The following is a 21816-nucleotide window of genomic DNA, read 5'->3' as shown; positions in this document are numbered from 1 at the left end:
ATGCCACAGCTTGTTGGAAGACACAGGGAAGATCTGAGAGAGACTCTCCCCCTCAGCAATAAGGCCATAACCGCCATTTCCACATGGTCCTGCAGTGGCTTTTAGTGCTGGAGCAGCACACATGCATTTGTTCTCTTATAAATGCTGCTGCCTAAGAGGAGAGGAATAAGATGGCACATGTTAAAGCTTTGCACTCTCCGTGCTACTGTAATCCTGCAGCTACTAGATGGGTTCCTCTCCATTCCTGTGGCAGCCCCAGAAGAGCTACGTGAGCCCTGGAAGCCCTTACACCATGCCCCAGTTGGAGGAGAGGAGCACCAGCACCAAATAAGTGCCTTTACCCTTGTTTCAGACTGTTCTTGAGTGCAGGGGTGAGGCCAAGGATAACATGATGCTTTGCCCACTTTGACCCTGCCCTGACACCTGGAGAGGAACGATTGTCCATTTGTTTGGGGCACTACCCTGGGATTTGGGAGACCTGGATTTATTCCCTCCTTGGCCATGGACTAGCTGTATGACCTTGGGCAAGCTACTTAATCTCTCTGTGCTTCAGTTCCCCATCTGTAAAATGGGGATAATAGCACTGCTCTTCCTCCCAGGTGCTGTGAGGATAAATACATTAAAAGATTGTGAGGAAGTCAGATACTACAATAATGGGCTCCATATAAGTACCTAAGACAGATACAATTACTTGGTACTCCCCAAATCTCATTGGTCTACAATAGGTTAATGAGGTTCTCTGTAAACAAACAAAAAAGAACTACTTAATAGTGTTTTTGTTATTTACAACCACATGTGACATTAACATTCAGTGAATATTCACTATGTGCAGCATTAATGTGTAGATTGTCTTTGGTGGAAATGTGTCTTACAAATGAAGGAATCATGTTATTTAGACACAAACTTAGGCCTCCCTTCCAGGCTTAGGGAATGCATACAGCTCATGAGAAGTTACAGCTCTGAGGAAAAAATGTATTATACCTGCACAGTTTATATGCTGGTTAAACCTCATCATCCTTGTCACTTTTATACTTTTAAAAGCACATGATGAACAAAGAATCACGTTGACATGAACTGGCACAAACTTTGGCCTAATCTTCAGCAATCCAAGCTAAAAGGATTTGAAGGGTTTGAGCAGAGGTGAACACTGAAGTCTTGATTAGGCAGTAGGAAGTCATTTATAATTTACTTCATTGTTACTTGGTGAACTGCTGCTGGCTGCCTTGTCAACTGTAACATTAATTTTTTTTTAATTTGGCCTGCAGGGAAACCAAGGTTGGGAGTTGGCTCGTTCAGGCTCTCCAACTTATTCTGTTTTTGTGACATTAACTCGTACATGTTTGTAATTATCAGGAGATAGAGATTTTGGGCAATATAAAAGTGGGACTTTGTTTTTATGCCAGGTTCGCTATCTTTTGGAATGGATGGAGGAAGACATAGAAGAAGCAGACGAAGCTGACGATACAGTGAAGCCAGAGCTCTGTCACCCATTATGCCAGTGCTCAAAATGTGAGCCAATACAAAAGGTTGGAATTTTTTTCTGTTCTGTAGACAGAATAACTTTTGCATTCCTGTAGTTAGTTTTTTTTAGCCCAGGGAAATAATATTCCTATTCTTCTGCACAGCTGCGTCTCTGCTCACAAGAGGCCTGTGATTAAATGTGCACAGATCTTAATAGAGTTCATCACCTTAAGGATGAAGTTGCTGTACTTGAAAATCAGGCTGTGGAAAGGATTAGAATAGAGAAGCAGTGTTCAGAAATTCATTTTGCTTTCTGGAGGAGTGGAAAACTTGTGTGTTTGGATTTTCTTCTTGACCCCCTTTTTGTATTGTTTTGGTCCAGGATTTGTAGTCCATGCTTTCAGTAAGTTCTGAGTAACTTTGTAAACGTGAGGGTAAAGAGAAGCTCTGCTCTAAGCCTCCCAGTTGTTTCCTTTACCCCCTTCTCTGCTCTAGGCCTCCCCAATTTCTCTGCTGATCTGAGCCCTTGATAACTTGCCCTTTCAGCCCACTGAACATTTTATTCTTCGGTAATATCTTAGCAGGAAATTTCCTGTCCTCATAAATATCTATACAATACTAATAAGACCACTTTATTGTTTATCATATCTTTAAATAAAACTGTATCTAAAAAACTAAAGAGCTAAATAAAATTATGGAGAATTGTTGTCTCCCTTACCCATTATTTATCATACAGTGTAGAGAGAAATGGGCTATGATATGGGATTAATCATGTTCCTTGTTGGAAGCCATTGCTGTGCCTTCCAATTAGTAGAAGTATTGAATACATAAATACTGATAACTGTTTCCTTAGAACACATGTTTTGGGTCTCATTTGTGGAAATAAGGAACGTTCATAATTTAAAGAAAAAAGAAAGCTGATTATCTGCAACTCAGAAGGAAGAAGGATTATTGTGACTGAGTGATGGAATCTCTTGCTTACTGAAACAAGGGCTTTGAGACATTTTAGTTTAGCCAACTGACTACCTGGCTCATGAATAAAAATAAGAAGGCATTTGTTAAGTAGTCTTGCAACTACACGCTGCAGTTGGGAAGAGGGAAGAATGGGAAAGGTTCGCTGCCATTGTGAAACTTTGGCTTCCATGCAGTCTGAGAGCAGTAGAACAGGACATTCTCTAAGTAGTCTGTAGGCCACATCCCAGTTGGATTTTAAGCGACTTTTTCCTGATGGCCTCCAAGGAATTCATGCTATATAGCCCCTCCTACTGTTCTATCTCAGTCAGGTACTGATTCCTAAAGGGCTGTCACATGAATGCAGATCAGTAAGGTTTAGCACATCTGCAGAATTCCATTTCCTCAAATGTTGTGATTTCCCAAAGACACTAGCAATTATTAGTATACACTATATTGGTGCCATAGATTGTTTCCATAGGACTGGAATTAATTTTAGCTGTAGTTGTAGCCCTCAAAAGCTGGACCTTCTCATAGCAGGGAAGTAGACTAAGTAATCTCTAAGAATGCAGACTGTGTTCAGTTCTACAATCAAGTGTGTAAAACAAATGTGAGGTATAACATTAACTCTTACCAGTCATTGTCATAAACAGATAGCTAAAGGTTAATGTTCTTTTATCTGTAAAAGGTTAACACAGGGAACCAAACACCTGACCAGAGGACCAATCAGGAAACAAGACTTTTTCAAATCTGGGTGAAGGGAAGTTTTGGGTGTGAGTTCTTTGTTCTTTGTCTTGGGTCTGACCCTCTCGGCTCTAAGAGTGATTTTTCTATCTCCTGGCTTTCTAATCTTCTGTTTCCAAGTTGTAAGTACAAGGATAGTAAGACAATAGGTTTATATTGTTTTCTTTTGTATTTACATGTGTGTAGTTGCTGGAGTGTTTTGAATTGTATTCTTTTTGGATAAGGCTGTTTATTCATTTTTTCCCTTTAAGCAATTGACCCTGTATATTGTCACCTTGATACAGAGACTATATATTATCTCCTTTTTCACTCTTTTTATATAAAGCTTTCTTTTTAAGACCTGTTGGAGTTTTTCTTTAGTGGGGACTCCTGGGAATTGAGTCTGCAGCTCACCAGGGAATTGGTGGGAGGAAGAAGTCAGGGGGAAAATCTCTTTGTTAGATTTACTAAGCCTGACTTTGCATACCCTCTGGGTGAGGGGGGAGAGAGGTTAGCTCTCTCGGTGCTTGTGTTTCAAGGACTTGAAACAGGGAGGGTGGAATCCCTCCGTTTAGATTCACGGAGCTTGCTTCTGTATATCTCTCCAGGAACCCAGGGAGGGAACACCTGGAGGGGAGGAGGGGGAAGGGAAATGGTTTATTCCCCTTTGTTGTGAGACTCAAGGAATCTGAGTCTTGGGATCCCCCAGGGAAGGTTTTGGCGAGACCACAGTGAGCTAGGCACTGTATAATTCCTAGCTGGTGGCAGCAGTACCGGGTCCAAGCTGAAAACCTCCAAGCTTAGTTACCATGCTAACACCCATATTTTGGACGCTAAGGTCCAGATCTGGGAAGAAATGTTATGACAGTCATACTGTACTGTATCCCATAGAGCTAACAACTTATGCAAGTCTGGATCTCTAAATCACATGTCAAACTGAGCAGTTTTCAGTCTCTGCTAATAATAAGGATCTTTTTGTGAAATTTCTCTGTAGTAACCTATCTTGTTTAAGGAAGGGAAAAATAAGACAATTATCCATCACCGGTGCTTGGGGCCAGTTCTAGGGGTGGGGCAGCAGGGCAATAATTCCCCGGGTGCCAGTTTTCAGGGCACTATGCTGCTGTGCCACTTGCCTTTTTTCGCTCCCGTCTGATTGGCTGACTGTGTGGGGCCTTGGCTCAGGCTGCTGGTGCCAGTGCCACCCAACTGCTTGGCTTTACCAGGTATCTCACTGAAGGTCTTAAACAAAGACAATAGTGTTTGTAATGTCTGTCTGCCTGTTTCGTATATACTATGCTCTTTGCTCAATAGAAAGTGTTGTGATCAGTTTTCTGTGGTTTTTATTCTTTTTCCCAACAGAAGCTTGCAAGAATCCCTGCTAATGGACTTGGAGTAAATGTTACAAACCAGGATGGCTTTACACCACTGCATGTGGCTGCACTTTATGGGCACCCTGAGTTAGTCTACCTTTTATTAAAACACGGTGCCAATATCAGTGCAAAGAATATGAACCATTCCGTACCTCTTCACCTGGCTTGTCAGAAAGGTCACTTTCAGGTAACTGGTTCTCTTCATAGCTATAAGCACAGCAGGTAGATTTTATTGGGGTGTGGGTGGTAGCTGAGTAAGTGTGTGTCCTTGGAGGGAGGAGACGAGAATGGGGAGGAAAGGGGACAAATAAGTAAACTCCTATCCCCACTCTTCATTCCAGGAAGTGGGAGGGTTGGTTCAGGGCAGCAGAAGCCAGAGTATAAAGGGGACTTCATGATATTGTTCCTAGTGCTGCTTTATGCTGAAGAAGCAGACTGGGCACAGTGAAGCTCTCTGTCTGCTTGGGTAAGGGATAAAGCCTCTTTCAGCATGGACTGTGCAGAGCCAGCCTGAGGATTTTGTTTTGAAGGAAGAAGTGAGTAAACTAGACCAGACAGGTCTGGCTCCTTGTGTTGGAGAGGGGACACAGGATAAATATACTCTGTGTAGTTCTACTGAGGATGAATGTATTCCTTCTAAATGTTAAATTTATATGCTGCCTCAGGGACTCCCTCCCGAATCCAAAACGGTGATGGGACTTGCAGGACACTGCAGCATCCAGCAGTTTTCCCAACAAGCCTGTCATGCTTTTCAGGTACCAAGCTACGAAGGCAAGCTATTGTCACTTTGCAGCAGTCAAATGCAAGTGGATTATAGCTCTGCTTTACTGCACAACCTGAGAAACCTGAGGTCACCCCACACTCCTGAAAATCAATAGTAGTTCCCAGTTTGTGTGCATCTTCTTTATATTAGTGAACATACACATGCAGATATCAGAATATATATATAATTTCAAAATGCTTGGTTATGAGCAGTCTGTCATAAAGGCATGTATGAGTCCTCTGCATCCATTGTATTCCCTTAGTGAGCTTCGCTGTATGTACAAAGATAGGAGCTAAAGGTATTTCAAGGGAATCCATGATCTGAATAGGTGAGGGCCTTGATGGTTCTCATTAACTCACTGGGATCCCAGTCCTACTTCCCTTGGAGATTGTGGGAGTTTTTCCATGACTTCAGTTGAAAGCATAATCAGGTCCAAGAGACTGTCTTGACTTGTCACTTGGCAGAAAGTCATCAACATGCAGTGAAAATTAGGCCTCCTGGAGTGAAAGAACTAACCCATTAGCTTGCTACACTAATCTGCCATATACATTTCTTCAATCCACAGACTACTTTGACTCTGACTTCTTACAGCTCACCTTGGGTAGTGTATTAACAGTGAGAAATATCTTTACATTCAAGTGAGGCACATCTGGGTGTATTAAAAATTATTTGAGCTTCAGCAGTTTAAAGCTTCCATATATAGGCAGCTGGATACTTCTCATTACACGGCAGAATGACTTATCCCACATTAACCATTTAAGAGAGGCTTCTAGACTGAAAAGATTTGAGTTTTGTGATTACTTTAGCCTCCCAAGCTCAGACACCTCTCTGATACCTATGCTGTGGAGTAGACTTTTAATGTGGTTTCCATGTACATTTTTGTGGTTGAAGTTGATTTAATCAGATTATTAACTCCTTAGGGCAGGGATTGTGTCTTCATATGTGTTAGTACAGCACCTAGCACAGCAGGAATCCAGTCCTGTTTCGGGAGGTGGGAAAGTGGGTTGGCCCTCCAGCAATATTACTGATAACATTCTCAGTCAGAGTGTGTATTTGTAACATCACTTACTAGAATAGATTTGTAAAAGCAGCAAAGAATCCTGTGGCACCTTATAGACTAACAGACGTTTTGGAGCATGAGCTTTCGTGGGTGAATACCCACTTCCTCAGATGCATCTGAGGAAGTGGGTATTCACCCACGAAAGCTCATGCTCCAAAACGTCTGTTAGTCTATAAGGTGCCACAGGATTCTTTGCTGCTTTTACAGATCCAGACTAACACGGCTACCCTCTGATACTAGAATAGATTTGTTTTGTTCTGGAATAGAAGGCCTTGACCCCGATCTGTATCCCAAAGAATTGTCAATGTTTACATTGTTGTTTCCCCTCTGCTTTTTGTATTGTATTTGGCATGGATGTGTCAAGAATGACAAATTGAGCTTTCAGAGTAATAGTTCTAGTCTCCACAAAAGTAATATATACTACAGGATATGTCTCTTCATCATACATATGCTTAGAAAAACGTATACACCCAGTAATCCACTCTATGAACTATGGGTCAATCAAACATTTTTTATGTGAGAGAATTCTTGTCACTTCAGAACAAAACAAAAAACAACTTCCTTGTTGGTGGTCTGAACTTTGTGGCCAAACAAGCAAAGCAGTTTGTATCAGGCAGTGCTATCTGCTACTATTTCATGTTCCAAAATAACTAAGTGGTAAGCCTGACTTAGAGCAAAAAGGAAGTGAAAGGTTTTTATGTCTTTTAAAAAAACCTCCTGTCCAGAAAACTCCCCTGAGAAAGAGAGAGAAGATCCCTCCCATGCTGCAGTAATGACTCCCTTAGTACTGAAATTGTTTATGTATGAGCTTTCTCCTTCTTAGTGTCCTGAAATTACTGTATAAATGTAAGTATTGGCTCAAATGGAACCATTTCATATCAAACACGTTATAATAAATGTCTTGTGCAACCAGCTTTTCATACATATTTTTATTCATTTTAGACCATTTTTTAAAATTTCTGCCTCATGTTTAAAGATTTTAAAAGAAACTAGTTTAATAGCTGTCTGCTAGCAGCAGAATTTCTGCTAACAGACCTCATGAAATTAGCCTTGCTGAGACTGGGAGTGATGCTGTTTTAAGTAGATTTTCACAAGATTTCATCCTCTCTCCATTTCATTGCCTGGCTTAGGCTCCCTTGTGGCTATGTATTCATATACTTTGGGTCATTGTTTTCTTTGTGTTGTGCTCCCTTCTTATCTGAGGACGTGAAGTCATTAAGTTTCTTTTACATGCAGTTGCTGCGGCATTTTTAGATGGAATGTGGTCAGTGTTGGACACACCTGAGTTTAGTTTTAGCAAATGCTGATCCAGGGATTGAAATTTCCTTCTCCCCTTCACAAAATTGTAGTCAGGTGGCTCTGTCTTGTCCAGTGGCATGTCCATCTCCTGGGCTTTTCAAAGGGTTTGTTCAGTTTCTTTTGAGAACTTCACAGAGGAAGAAAATAGTCTCTCCCTTCAGAGTTCAAGGGTACGTGCGTGTTATGCATGCACACATCAGTGTCCTTACTGTTGTGGTGGGAGTGCTACATGCTTCTGCTCTTTAAACACACAGCCAGAGCAGGGAGATGTGCCACTTGAAGCTCTGTGAGCCGTGTTCAGTTCCCTGTTTGGTTCCAGGCTGAGCTGCAGACATGGGAAGTACTGAAGGAGAAAAATAAGCTAGTTGACGGGGACTGGGGGAGAGAAAATAGGTGAAGAGACTGATGTAGGGGAGACAGTAAATGGAAGGGGGAAATATTGGATGTGAGAAAGCAGGTGGAAAGGACAGAAATGGAGAAGGGGATGAGAAATCAGAGAAATGGAAGAAAAATGGAAAATCAGGAGTGTGGAAAGGAGAGAAGAAAAGGCAGAATGAATTGAAATGAGAACTTAGAGAGAGAGAGAGAGAGAGAGAGAGAGAAAATATTAAAGAAAATGTAAACAAGAAGAAAAAGGAGGAAAAGATGTCCACAACTCCTAAGTCAGTGAATGTTAGTTCTTTGATGTTAGACTGTATAGTACTTCCGTGCCAATTATCCTACAAGGCCCTAATCTACTAGGATGAGAGATGCCAGGATGGCGTTGCTGTGGAGCATTCATCCTTTATAAGATCATTGGCCGTGTGTGTGTGTGTGTGTGTGCCTGCATATAATTCACATGTCCCAGAACCAGATTATTTATTTTACTTACTATAGGGACTGGTGGGGAAAGTTTCAAATTAACTTTTTTTAACCTCTTAAGGAGCAAAAGATTAAAACAAAATAGGTAGAAAACTGTGCCAGTGCCATCCTTCTGCTGCTTGTCAGCCATGATGATTGCTGTATCATCCAGACAGTTACCAAGCAAAGCATCCAGACTTCAGACAGAGGAAAAATCTTTTCATTGTCTGGATTTTCTCTGAATGTTAAATTTATATTGGATCTTTTAAGGATCTCCTCCAGCCTGCTTATTTTAAAGGAAAGTAAATTGCATGTAGCATTCCTAGATTAGGTGCTTAAAATAACTAAACCTTCTTATCATGACCAGTGGAAACATATACTGAAATTACTGCTTTTTCCATCTATCTGTGTTCATTCTCCAGGAACTTAACTTCCAAAAGTTGACTGGTAAATTTGGGTGCCTCCATTTTTGGCAGCCCTACTTTGAACAAGCCTGGTTTTCAAAAAGTGCTGAGCATCCAAAATCAGTAGTCACATTTGAAAATATAGGCCCATATAAGTCTGATGGGCATAAGTAACAAATCAGCCTCTTGATTATCTACATAAGATGCTCCTTATTGGCATTATAACAAGTTGGCACAATATAGGAACACAGAGCAAGGGGTGCCCAAGGTTCAATACCTCAGATTCTGATTTTTTTCCTAGTTCTTTGCATCAGTGGGACTCTTAAATTAAACCTGGTTCTGAGTATCTGAAACACTTCACTCTTGATTTACAGTATCAGAAAATGTATTCCATTAGAAGTGTCATTAATGGTGATGCAGTAACTCCAATGGTATTTTAACTCTATGATTCTGGTAAGTTAAAGTATTTTAAACTGGCATTTTAATCTCTCTCTTCTCATAGGTAGTAAAGTGTCTAGTGGATTGCAATGCTAAACAAAATAAAAAGGATGTACATGGAAATACTCCCTTAATTTATGCTTGCTTGAATGGCCAACATGAGATTGCTGCCTTGTTGTTAGAGGTAAGACTTCTTCACAGAAAAGTTTGTTTAAAATATTCATTCTCCTGTAATATTTAAGATGGAACCTTTAATATTACATGTACTGAATACAAAACATTAGTATTAATACTAGTAATGCATTTCTCTTTAAAACTTTTGGAAGGAAAATTGAGAGCAGTTTTGCATCCCTCCCCCATGGTGTTTTGTTTAGATTAATACTTCTGTAATGTTATCGCACGTAACACTTATTATTTAACAACTTAGTGCCTGGTGTCTAGCTTTTCTGCTCCTGATATATGTATCAGAATTCCAGATAACTGGTAGCAAAAGTTGATAATATAACAAAAGCATTTTCTTCTTAAAAATCTCTCTCAGGCCTCATCAACATGAGCTGGGATATGTAGCAGATATATGCAAAATAAGATAAGTTGATTCATGAAATTAAGGGGAGAATGATCGTTGTAGGGTTTATTGTTGTTGAACTCACTGTGGCAATCTACACTTTCTGTATGTAGCTGAAATGTTTCTAATTGATTGTTTTGGTATAGTACTCTGTGCTTTTTTACAGGAGACAAGGAGAAAGGTAGTGTGCTGCCTCCAGTTGATGCTATTTTTTCCTTATAACATTTAATTCAATTTTTTACTTTTCCTTCCAGCATGGGGCCTCTGTTAACCTTTCTAACAGCAAGGGAAATACAGCACTGCATGAGGCTGTGATAGGAAAACATGAAGTCTTGGTAGAGCTGTTACTTCAGAATGGTGCTTCGAACTACATTAGGAACAAAAGGCAGTGTACGCCTCTGGACTATGCTGAGCTGGTAGGTGAAGAAGTCCACTTCCAGTGTTAGTTGTCCCACTTTTGGCTTGTTCTAAACCCCAGTATCGATCTCTTAGGAGGAAAATGGAATCGTACAGGCTTGTCACATAACCATTTCCAGCCAAACATAAGCGAAGATTGTCAGGAATACTGTTAATTTAAAATGATAGGCGAGGGCAGGAAATCCTGAAGCACAATGAAGCTCTAGTGCTAATTTGATAAATCTTGTCTTTGTTTAACATCTTACAATATCATTTCTCTCCTTCTCCTTCAGTTTTGTTTTATCACAGGTCTGTTGAGAATTTCCAGCTAAACAAAATTTCCTTCTGTTTGAACAGCCACATTTGAGCTCTTCAGTAGCATTCTAACTCTGTTTCCAGAGGACTAGAAATTGACTTATAATTCCATGTAGTTTCAGTAGGACTGTCTGGCTAAAACAGCATGTAGCACAAGGAACTGTGTTGCAAACATATTGGTGAAAGCAAAATAGAATTGGGGTACCCATCTCTGTTAACTCTTAATGAAAAACTGCCATTGGTTACTTACTGAAATCCACAGCAAAATATGCCATCAGGGAGGGAAAAGACAAAACAAAAATACTTTAGCTAAAGAGGATGGACGCTTTATGTATATGCAGACCAAGTAATTCTCTGACTTAAATTATCAGTGGATGGGCTTCATGGTTGGGGGAGTCAGAACAGTCTGAAGGACCATATTGTTGAGTACTAGAATTCTTTTTTCTCCCTTAGGAGAATCCTTGCTTGTTTTATTTCTGAAATTAAGCATATACTATGCAGAAGAAAAAATTAGGCTGGAAACAGCATAAACACATACAGACGTACAAATGTGTGAACGTTAAGTTAAAATTCAAGCTGGGAATGGCAGAGGGGAGGAAAGAAGTTGATTGAGGGAACTGAATGCTTTCTACCCTAGATGATAGTGAGGCAGATTGTTCAAAGGAATAAGGGCTCTTCAGATTGTTTGTTTGTTTTTCTCCTATCATATATTTCCAAAATCCATTGTCAGGGGAACCACTGTTTTAGACCCATTTGCAGTCCCTCTTGAGTACATCCTTTAGGTGCCTGGCTTGGCTTCCTTCTCTTCACTGTGTTCCAATCACTTAGCTCTCTGGGTTGCAGTGCCTCCTGTGTTTCAGTGCCTGTAAATATGACAGGCCCAACAGTATTAGGCACCTGCAAGAAACTTTCCTTTGGGAGCCTGTGAGCAGTGGCTAATTATAGTGACCTCAAAACAACTTCTTCAGAACAAATATATTGTTTATTCACCCAAAGGTGCATAACCTCACAAACAAAGAGAAAAGGGTTAAAACACCAAAAGTCTATATGAATCTGGTCTAATTTAAACTTTGCTTACAAATTTTGGTAATCACCACTTAGCTCAGTTATATCCATTTCTGTGCTGGGAGCAGCATAGCCCTGCTGAAGCTTCTCTTTCTCTCTGTTTCCCTCCTGAGCAGCTGCTGCCCAGTCCCGATTTCCTCTCTAGGTGAGGGTTTTAGTATCCCTTTGGTCCTAGGTTCTGGCCTTGGGGGAATAAATCAGGAACCAGGTAGGCAGGCAGGCATTTCCTGATTCAATAGTGTCTCTCTTCCCCCTTTCCTCACTTTCTGTTAAAGACTCATAGTATTCTTTGTGGAGATTTCGATCTTTTTTCATTTCCTGCTTGTTTTTTCCCCTCTAACTGCCCCTTTGATTTAACTCTGTGTAGTCAGACAATTTATCAATCAAATAAACTGGGGTACATATAAAATTAATGAAAAATAATACAGCTTCCCCCTCATTCTCCACATCCATACATACCTCTCTCCTGATGCAAACCTTGCTCACTCCCTGATTGATGTCTCACCTTGATTACAGAAAACTTTTTTCCAGTCTTCCATTTTCTTCTCTCCTCTTCAAATTTGATATCAGCCCCACTGCTAGTTGTATTCCTCACTCCAGCTATCTCCACATTTTCCCTTCACTCCCTTTTACTGTTTCTTACCATGTCAAACTCAAGCCCTTCTCAGACTCCCCTTCAGAGGTCATGCATGATCTTGCCTCCAAGTCGTCTCGCTTCAACCTATTGACTTTTCTCACTCCCTGCTCTCTTCCTAATCCAGCCTCTTTACCACTCCTTTTATTGTCCTTTTTCAGGCTGCTACCTTATGCTTGGAACAGTTCCCACTCCTTGCTTGCCGCCCTCTCTTCCAAGAATACATCCTACACTAATCTCATCTCTAGTAACCTCCTCACACTTTCCCTTACCTGAATTATTGTCTGTGTGCCCTTTGGGGTGTGTCTACCTCTTGTAACACACTGTGTTCAGTGAGTCAGGGCAATTTAAAGTGACTGTACTTTTTTTTTTAAAGAGAATAGGAGGAAGATTATATTTTAAAACATAAAGCAGCAAATGCCTCCTTTCTGAGCCACATGGGTATAGCCACGTGTGTATAGTCGTGCTCTGAGGGAAGAGCACTCTGGGAATCTACTATGGTTGCTCCGCTAGTTATTGCTTTAGTAATGCTTTAGAACTCAAGACAAAACTGGGATATTATAATTGGCTGTGAGTGATGGGAATCCCACCTAAATAATGTTTAGTTAAATGCACAGATCTAACTTTCCCATTTAGAAATAGCAATAAAAGCTCCACAATATTAAATTAGACGGGATTATTGCACTGCTTGGGTGATTACAGTCACTCTGCTTTCAGCTTTGTGCTCTATAACAGCCCCTAAGGCACATAATAGTGGCCCTAAAGTGCACTGCTGCCTGGATCTTATTACTTCTATTATTTATTCATAAATTACCCAGTTTAAAACAGCAATTTGTAGAATTGGTAACTTTCACCTTTTCTAAATCTGGAATATTTTAATGGTAGAACATCTGTGAAGAATACAACCTTTAGCTCACCAGTTTGGAATAGCAGAGCTTGTGGAACATTAGACTAATTTCTGCTTCCATTTAAATTTGAGATTAAAATATTCATGTAATTGAAGGTTTGTATTTATAAAGGTGTATATCATGCTGTTTGTTGCAATCATTTTGGCTGAAAATAATTAACCAGCACGTTCTACATTGACTACTGGAACCCTAATGTATACTGATGTTTTCTATTTTAATAATGGTGAAAACTGAAACTCTTGTTAAGAATTCAAATATCATGAAGTTGCTACAAACAGCACCAAGCTATGCACCAACATCAGCGGAGGGAGGAGAAACAGACTATGAGCAGCATGTTACTATCAAGATCAGGAAAAAAGGTATGTGTCACATTTTTATTAGAATAAACAGAAGGAAGAGATTTGGGGATGAATGTGTGCGAGACCAGATATTCTGTAGTATTTATTTTATACATAATATAGCTTTAAGGAACAGTCAGTGCTTTACATACTCTTTATTACAAGTAAAACCTAAATTTATTGTAACTGAAAAAGATTGGAGGAGGGAAAGTAATTTGGCTGTTAAATTTATCTTGTGCATTTGATGTTACTTTGTGCAACTCTCATAGTCTCTTCTGAGTAGTCAGTTTTCTCTCTTTGCTTGTGAGTCTCTATCACATGTACCAACAGAAGAGACATTTAACAGTGGGGAAAATGTGGCAGTAAAACAATCACAGCTGCTGGACAATTGAGGAGAGGGTGGCACCTGACACTGTTTTTAGTTTACTTTTTAAAATTGTGACTAGATTTCAGGTTGGCTGTTGCTTTTACACAGTGTGGAATCTTTAATGTCCATTTGTGTTTATAAAAAGGGAGAAGAGAATTTGTTAATTCAGTATTCCTGGGTGTTTACTTTGTGGTCTTTTCTTAATATATGTAAGGATAATTTTTAAGAGAGGTGTGTGGAAAGAAGAGAGAGTTAAGATCTATGTTACTTAACCGAAGACCTATTTCATCTGAAAAAAATATGTTCAAATAGTCAAGTAAATGGGCAGAATATGAGTTTAAAGTTATTTATGGTGAAAAGCTGCCTTGGAAACTGAGTGAAGGAAGTACTCTCACTAGTTGTGCTAACTAGCTGCTCATGTTTGGAAACAAATACAATCAGTGATACTAACTCTGCACTAAGCTATGGCAAAGTGCCAGTCTTGCCTTAAAATCCACCTGCAGCTCGTCAGTTTCTCAGATGAGCTGATATGAAGGGGAGCAATTCAATAGGAAAGAAAAGTGGCATTTTACATTCATGCTTAGCATCAGAAAAGGGCAGCACCTGGTGTAAGGAAGACTTAAGTCTCTGCTTTTGTTTGTGTACTTGCAGCCAGTTCATCAACGTGTTACATCCCAGCTGATCACTAGGTGGTAGCATTCTGTACCTATGCCGAAATACACACATTCCTTGAATTTGAACTCAGGGATAGCAGTGGTTTTTGTCTGCTACAGCAAGCAGTGGTTTTTGCTTTGCTACGTTCATAAGGTAACCTGCGGGTCTGGTTGGTGGCCCTGAAATATCCTTAAACCTGGTGCAATCCAAACCAACACACTGAGGCACATTGCTTGCCTACCTAATACATACCTATGTAATGTAATATATTTTGTGTTAGCATTTAGCATCAGGAGGTATGTCTACATTGCAATTAAAACCCACAGCAGGCCCATGTCAGCTGACTCAGGCTTGTGGGGTCTAAGTCCAGCATTCTTTCTAATTAGCTTGTTCCCATATGGATGTTTTGCCCTACTTGCCTATGCTTCAAAAGCTCATCCATCTTAATAACATGCACTACAGGGAAAAAATCTTATTTCTACCAAAATTAGTTAACTTATTTAATAGATAAACTTCAGTATTGATTTTTTTGAGGACTGTTTTTTCAGTCTGTCTACAAACATATGTAACTTTGTTACCATACCTATCACATCAGACACTTTTTTGGACAGGCATTAATAAGGTTGAATAAAAATATGTCTCTCTCTCTTAAAATAACTGATCTATAATGATGTCCAAATGCATGAATGCAGTTTGGTTTTCAGTGTTGCTACTGTTTTCAGAATTATAATGCTATTCCTGCTACAAGACTAATCACATCTTTTCATGAAAAATACATTACAAAAAATCAGAGTTTTAGTAGTAGTTTAAAATAATGTTGGGAGCTAACTAGAGTCCACGGTATACAACGCCCATGCCTGCCTATCTTGGGAAGTTTGTTGCGGTGACAGTGGTCACAAGTTCCACAACAGGTTTTAGAAGCTAGAATGTGATCCTAAGAGCAGCCTCTGGGCCCTTAACATGTGATCAGTTTAAACATAATACATCAAGGCTTTAGCTAACAGAGGGATTTCAGATTTTGGTTGTGGATCAGGCAGTAGGTCTTAGTATTGTGAATGATGATGTTGATGATTAAATGAAGTTGAGTCACTGCTTTAAAAACTTTGGCCAACTTGCAAATTTAGGTGAGCTTTTACAAATGATTATGGTCATTTTCTGACATAATTTTTCTTAAGAAAGATGATAAATGTTTTGTAGTTTAACATGAGAGTTAGAGAAGTATCCTGATGTGAGAGGCAGAAATGCTACTTTCAGGAATGATCATGGCAGTTTCATAGAACGGAAACATAGCCATGACGTAATAAATCTGAATAACACTTGGATTATGTGGTGGTGGTTCATCAACTGATTCTGACTTGGAAACATTTCGACTGAAGTCCCTGAACTCAAGAACTATTTTTACATAGTTTAAGAAAATGCTCTTGTGAAGCTTGGACAGTCATGCTCATCTGATCAGGGCTATGTTTCTTTCTTTTTGCAACTTAAAATGGCTTAAAACGTCCAAGAGGAAGAAAATGTGACTGGTTCAGATGACTTCTATTATAGTTTTTAATGTGATTTTAAAAATTAGGTTCAGCAGATACCACTTTTCCGTTCAAAACTGTTCTAACTTGATTCTAAAATATGACTGAAATTTAATTTCTCACCCCCCATCTCCATCCTCGCTCTTGGTTTTTTGAACCTGTAGTAAATGTTAAGTTACCTGAGACAGCAGATGATCCCATCAGCAGACGACTTCAGCTGGTCCAATCAATCAACAGATTTAACAAGTAAGCATAGAAACCTCCTTGAAATACCACTGACATCATTTCCCAACAAGTAAGAAACCTAACTTTTTAAATAAAGAAGAAAATGGGTGAAGCATATATCACACTCCAGATAAGCTTTGGCTGGGGTTTTCAAAGCAGTCTAAGGGATTTTACTACACATTTCTCATTCATTTTAATGTGTGGCAAAATCATCTAGACTGCTTTGAAAATCTCCTCCAAGCATTTCTTTACTGAGATATTTGAAAACTGATGATGATGACGACGACTACTACTCTTTTTAATAATTGCAGATACTTGTATTTAAGCTCTTATACATAGAATCATAGGACTGGAAGGGACCTCGAAAGGTCATCTAGTCCAGTCCCCTGAACTCATGGCAGGACTAAGTATTATCTAGACCAGTTGTTCTCAAACTAGAGCCGCCACTTGTTCAGGGAAAGCCCCTGGTGGGCCAGGCCAGTTTGTTTACCTGCCACGTCCGCAGGTTTGGCTGATCACGGCTCCCACTGGCTGCAGGTTCACTGCTCCAGGCCAGTACTCCCTCCTAGGCAGAAAGCAATGTGAGCAGAGGGACGTGCTGGCCACCCTTCCTGCAGCCCCCATTGGCCTGGAGCGGCGAACTGCGGCCAGTGGGAGCCGTGATCGGCCAAACCTGCAGGTAAACAAACTGGCCTGGCCCATCAGGGGTTTCCCCTGAACAAGCGGCAGCCCTCATTTGAGAACCACTGATCTAGACCATCTCTGACAGGTGTTTGTCTAACCTGCTCTTAAAAATCTCCAATTATGAAGACTCCACAACCTCACTAGGCAATTTATTGTAGTGCTTAACCACCATGACACTTAGGAAGTTTTTCCTAATGTCCAACGTAAACCTCCCTTGATGCAATTTAAGCCCCATGCTTCTTGTTCTAGCCTCAGACGTTAAGAAAAACAATTTTTCTTCCTCCTCCTTGTAACCACCTTTTACATACACTTCTACCCCGATATAACGTGACCTGATAGAAGACAAATTCAATATAATGTGGTAAAGCAATGCTCGGGGGGGGATGCACACTCCAGCGGAGCAAAGCAATTTCAGTATAACACAGTTTCATCTATAACGCGATAAGATTTTTTGGCTCCTGAGGACAACGTTATATTGGGGTAGAGGTGTACCTGAAAACTATTCTCATGTCCCCCTCAGTCTTCTCTTCTCCAGACTAGACAAACCCAGTTTTTTCAATCTTGCCTCATAGGTCATGTTTTTTAGACCTTTAATCGTTTTTGTTGCTCTTCTCTGGACTTTCTCCAATTTGTCCACATCCTTCCTGAAATGTGGTGCCCAGAACTGGACACAATACTCCACTTGAGGCCTAGGTTAGACTAGATGACCATAATGGTCCCTTCTGACTTTGTCTATGAATCTAATCAGTGCAGAGTAGAGTGGAAGAACTACTACTTGTGTTCTGCTTACAACACTCCTGCTAATACATCACAGAATTATGTTCGCTTTTTTTGTAATAGCATTACATTGTGGACTCATATTTAGCTTGTGGTCCACTATGATCCCCAGATCTCTTTCTGCAGTACTCCCTCTTAGGCAGTACTTTCCCATTTTGTATGTGTGCAACAGATTGTTCCTTCCTAAATGGAGTACTTTGCATTTGTCCTTTTTGAATTTCATCCTATTTATTTCAGACCATTTCTCCTGTTTGTCCAGTTCATTTTGAATTATAATCCTATCCTCCAAAGCACTTTCAACCCCTCCCATCTTGGTATCGTCCACAAACTTTATAAGTGTACTGTGTATGCCATTATCTAAATCACTGATGAAGATATTGAACAGAACCAGACCCAGAACTGATCCTTGAGGGACCCGTTGTTATGCCCTTCCAGCATGATTGTGATCCACTGAAAACTACTCTCTGGGAATGGCTTTCCAATCAGTTTTGCACCCACCTTATATTAGCTTCATCTAGGTTGCATTTCCCTAATTTCTTTATGGGAAGGTCATGCGAAAAGTAGCAGAAGTTTTACTAAAGTCAAGATATACCATGTCTGCTGCTTCCCTCCCCCAGTCCACAAGGCTTGTTACCCTGTCCAAGAAAGCTATCAGGTTGGTTTGACATGATTTGTTTTTGACAAATTGATGCTGACTGTTACTTATCACCTTATTATCTTCTAGCTGTTTGCAAATTGACTGCTTAATTATTTGCTCCACTATCTTTCTGGGTACAGAAGTTAAGCTGACTGGTTTGTAATCAGTGGTGGCTCCAGGCACCAGTGCTCCAAGTGTGTGCCTGAGGCAGTAAGCATTGGGGGTGCCCTGCTGGTCCCTGTGAGGGCGGCAGTCAGGCAGCCTTCGGTGGCATGGCTGCGAGAGGTCCACCGGTCTTGCAGATTTGGTGGCAATTCAGCGGCGGGTATGCCAAAGCTGCGGGACAGGCGGACCTCCTGCAGGCAAGCTGCCAAATCTGCGGGACCGGGGACCTCCCACAGGCAACCACCAAAGGCTGCCTGACTGCCATGCTTCGGGCGGCAAAAAAGCTAGAGCTGCCCCTGTTTGTAATTCCCTGGGTTGTCCTTATTTCCCTTTTTATAGATTGGCACTATATGTGCCATTTTCCAGTCTTCTGAATCTCTCCATCTTCCATGACTTTTCAAAATTAATTGCTAATGGCTCAGATACCTCCTCTGTCAGCTCCTTGAGTATTCTAGGGTGCATTTCATCAGGTCCCAGTGACTTGAAGACATCTAACTTGTCCAAGTAATTTTTAACTTCTTCTTTCCCTATTTTAGCCTCTTCTGATCCTACCTCATTTTAACTGGCATTCACTATGCTAGATGTCCAATCATCACCAACATTCTTGGTAAAATCTGAAACAACGAAGTCATTAAGCACTTCTGCCAGTTCCACATTTTTTGTTGTTGTCCCCCCCACCCCCGTCATTGAGTAACGGGCTTACCCTGGCTCTTCCTCTTGCTTCTAATGTATTCGTAGAATGTTTTCTTAGTACCCTTAATATCTTTAGCTAGTTTGATCTCCTTTTGTGCCTTGGCCTTTCTAATTTTGTACTATATACTTGTGTTGTTTGTTTATATTCATCCTTTGTCATTTGACCTAGTTTCCACTTTTTGTAGGACTCTCTTTTGATTTTTAGATCATTGAAGATCTCTTGGTTAAGCCATGGTCATATCTTGCCATACTTTCTATCTTTCCAGTGCAGTGAGATAGTTTCCTCTTCTGCCCTTAATACCGTCTCTTTGAAAAACTGCCAACTGTCTTCTACTGTTTTTCCCCTAAGACTTGCTTCCTATGGCATCAAACCTACCAACTCCATGAGTTTGCCAAAAGTCTGCCTTCTTGAAATCCATCATCTTTATTTTGCTGTTCTCCCTCCTGCCATTTCTTAGAATCATGAACTCGATCATTTTATGATCATTTTCACCCATGCTGCCTTCCACTTTCAAATTCTCAACAATTCCTTCCTATTTGTCAAAATCAAATCTAGAACAGCCTCTCCCCTAGTAGTTGTCTGCACCTTCTGAAATAAAAAATTGTCTCCAATACATTCCAAAAACTTACTGGATGATGTGTGCCCTGCTGTGTTATTTTCCCACCAGATGTCTGGGTAGTTGAAGTCTCCCATCACCACCCAGTTCTGTGCTTTGAATGATTTTTTTTAGCTGTTTAGCTCATCCACCTCTTCTTCCTAGTTAGGTGGTCTGTAGTAAAATCCAAAGTATATTCTATGCTCAATAGTTGTTTATCCACAGAAAATACTAGAAGATTTTTTTTCTGTTTTTATTTTTAATATGAACACACAATTCAGGTACTCGATCTTTGTATGTTATTGAAATGTTGCCATCTTGTGGCTGATGAGTCCACAAGATTATGTTGCAGAGAGACTGTCATTAAAGACATGTTGCTTTGTAGTTAGTTCTAATCCTTTTTAAATATATTTTTAGATCAAAATATTTACGGAGAACAATAACAAGAGATAAAAGTGTCCCTAATTTTGATGATGAATTATTGCATCAGGTAGGAGAAAATGTTTGCTTGAGTTCTTTATATAGCAATTTTATTTGCTTCTCCACTTATAAGAACTGACATAAGGACTCCATATCTCCTCTGTTTAGTCAGTCATTGCAAGCTCCATCTGTGTGTTGTCTGTGTCCTGCCCAGAGCAGTCTGGGATATATATCAAGCCTTAGAGGGCTAGAGCGTATGAGAAAAGAGCTGTAGTCAAGCTGAGATGAAACTGACATTATTGGGGTATTTTAAGTAGGATGAGCAAGAATCCTAGAAGAGACCATTAAGGTGAAGACCTTGGTGTTGAGATTCAAGATGGCTCTTACATTATAAGTGCTAATGTGCCCATTGTTAGGGAGGGATTGTTTGCAAGTAATTAAGGCATCAAACTGGGTGTTAGAACTCCTGAATTCTATTCCCAGCTCTGCCACAAATTTCTTTTGTGACTTTGGGCAAGTCACTTAATCAGTCCGCCTCTGTTTCTCCACCTGTAAAATGGAAGACTGCTTTTCTGCTTCATAAAGTTATGAGGCTTTGTAAAGCACTTAGAGATCTTCAAATGAAGATGTTCAATACATTATTACTTCTAACCAATACTAACCATAATACATCAATGGTTTAGTTAATAGTGGGATTTCAGATTTTTGGTTGTGGATCAGGCAGTAGGTCATACCAAGATGGTGGTTTCCAAAAAGTTGATGTGCAAAAACAATATACAGCACATCTGCCATGGGTGGCTATTAGCACTATGATTTTACTAGAGCTTTGAGTTCTAAATTATTACATTAGTTTGATTTTTGGAGATGCCCATTCTGAAACTTTTGGAAGATTTTTGTCTCAGGAAAAGCTTTTGGTAATGACTGTTTTTGGTTGTTCTTATTTATAGATCATCTATCAATATACCTGGACTTTATTTTTAGTTAAAGTAACTAAAAATACTAAAGTAACTCCTGTAAAGTATTTAGTGTTCCAGGAGAATCACCCGTGTGCCAAGCAAAAAATAGTCAAGATGGGGAGGAGTAGGTGTGAAAAGGGGAATTAAAATAGTTAAAGATGCAGTGAATGAAAGGGAGAGGCCTTGAGGACAGCTACAGAGACACTATGCAGACAAGGATCCTGCATCCTGTCCAGTTATGCCTGGAAGTCTCAACTGAGAGCAGTGACAATTTGGGTGACCTCAAGAATCTTGCAGGATAGAAATGGTGGTTGCTTAGGTACTTGAGTCCTTGATTTAGAAAGGTGCTGTGGCCAGAGCACTGAAAATGGGACAGCTTGAGCTTTATTCCCAGCTCTGCTGGTGACTTTATATAGCCTAGACAAATTACTTAACATCTTTGTACTTGTTTCCCCATATGTAAAATGTAATGATTATGCTTCTTTATAAAGAACTTTTAATCTTTGGCTATATGCCTTAAGTACTTTTTGATAATACTGTATAATAAAAGTAGACTTTGGAATGAATCTGTAGGCTTAATATTTAAAAT

General features: G+C 40.0%; 1 protein-coding gene across 8 annotated transcripts in view; it reads left to right on the top strand.

Moving 5' to 3' along the window:
- ANKRD27 (ankyrin repeat domain 27) overlaps window positions 1–21816 on the top strand; it is a 99253-nt gene that overhangs the window by 71685 nt on the left and 5752 nt on the right. For 7 of the 8 annotated variants that reach the window (XM_030581130.1, XM_030581126.1, XM_030581125.1 and 4 more), the window contains 7 exons: window positions 1404–1526; window positions 4495–4692; window positions 9374–9493; window positions 10129–10290; window positions 13440–13551; window positions 16239–16320; window positions 20269–20341. In XM_030581130.1, coding sequence (XP_030436990.1) covers window positions 1404–1526; window positions 4495–4692; window positions 9374–9493; window positions 10129–10290; window positions 13440–13551; window positions 16239–16320; window positions 20269–20341 — 870 coding nt within the window. The remainder of the gene's footprint in view (window positions 1–1403; window positions 1527–4494; window positions 4693–9373; window positions 9494–10128; window positions 10291–13439; window positions 13552–16238; window positions 16321–20268; window positions 20342–21816) is intronic. The other variant, XM_030581131.1, reaches the window with a different exon arrangement.

This window comes from Gopherus evgoodei, chromosome 12 (assembly GCF_007399415.2).
Source record: "Gopherus evgoodei ecotype Sinaloan lineage chromosome 12, rGopEvg1_v1.p, whole genome shotgun sequence".
Taxonomy (NCBI): domain Eukaryota; kingdom Metazoa; phylum Chordata; order Testudines; family Testudinidae; genus Gopherus; species Gopherus evgoodei.
The sequence above is the reverse complement of the archived record's forward strand: the minus strand, read 5'-3'. Positions and strand labels throughout refer to the sequence as shown.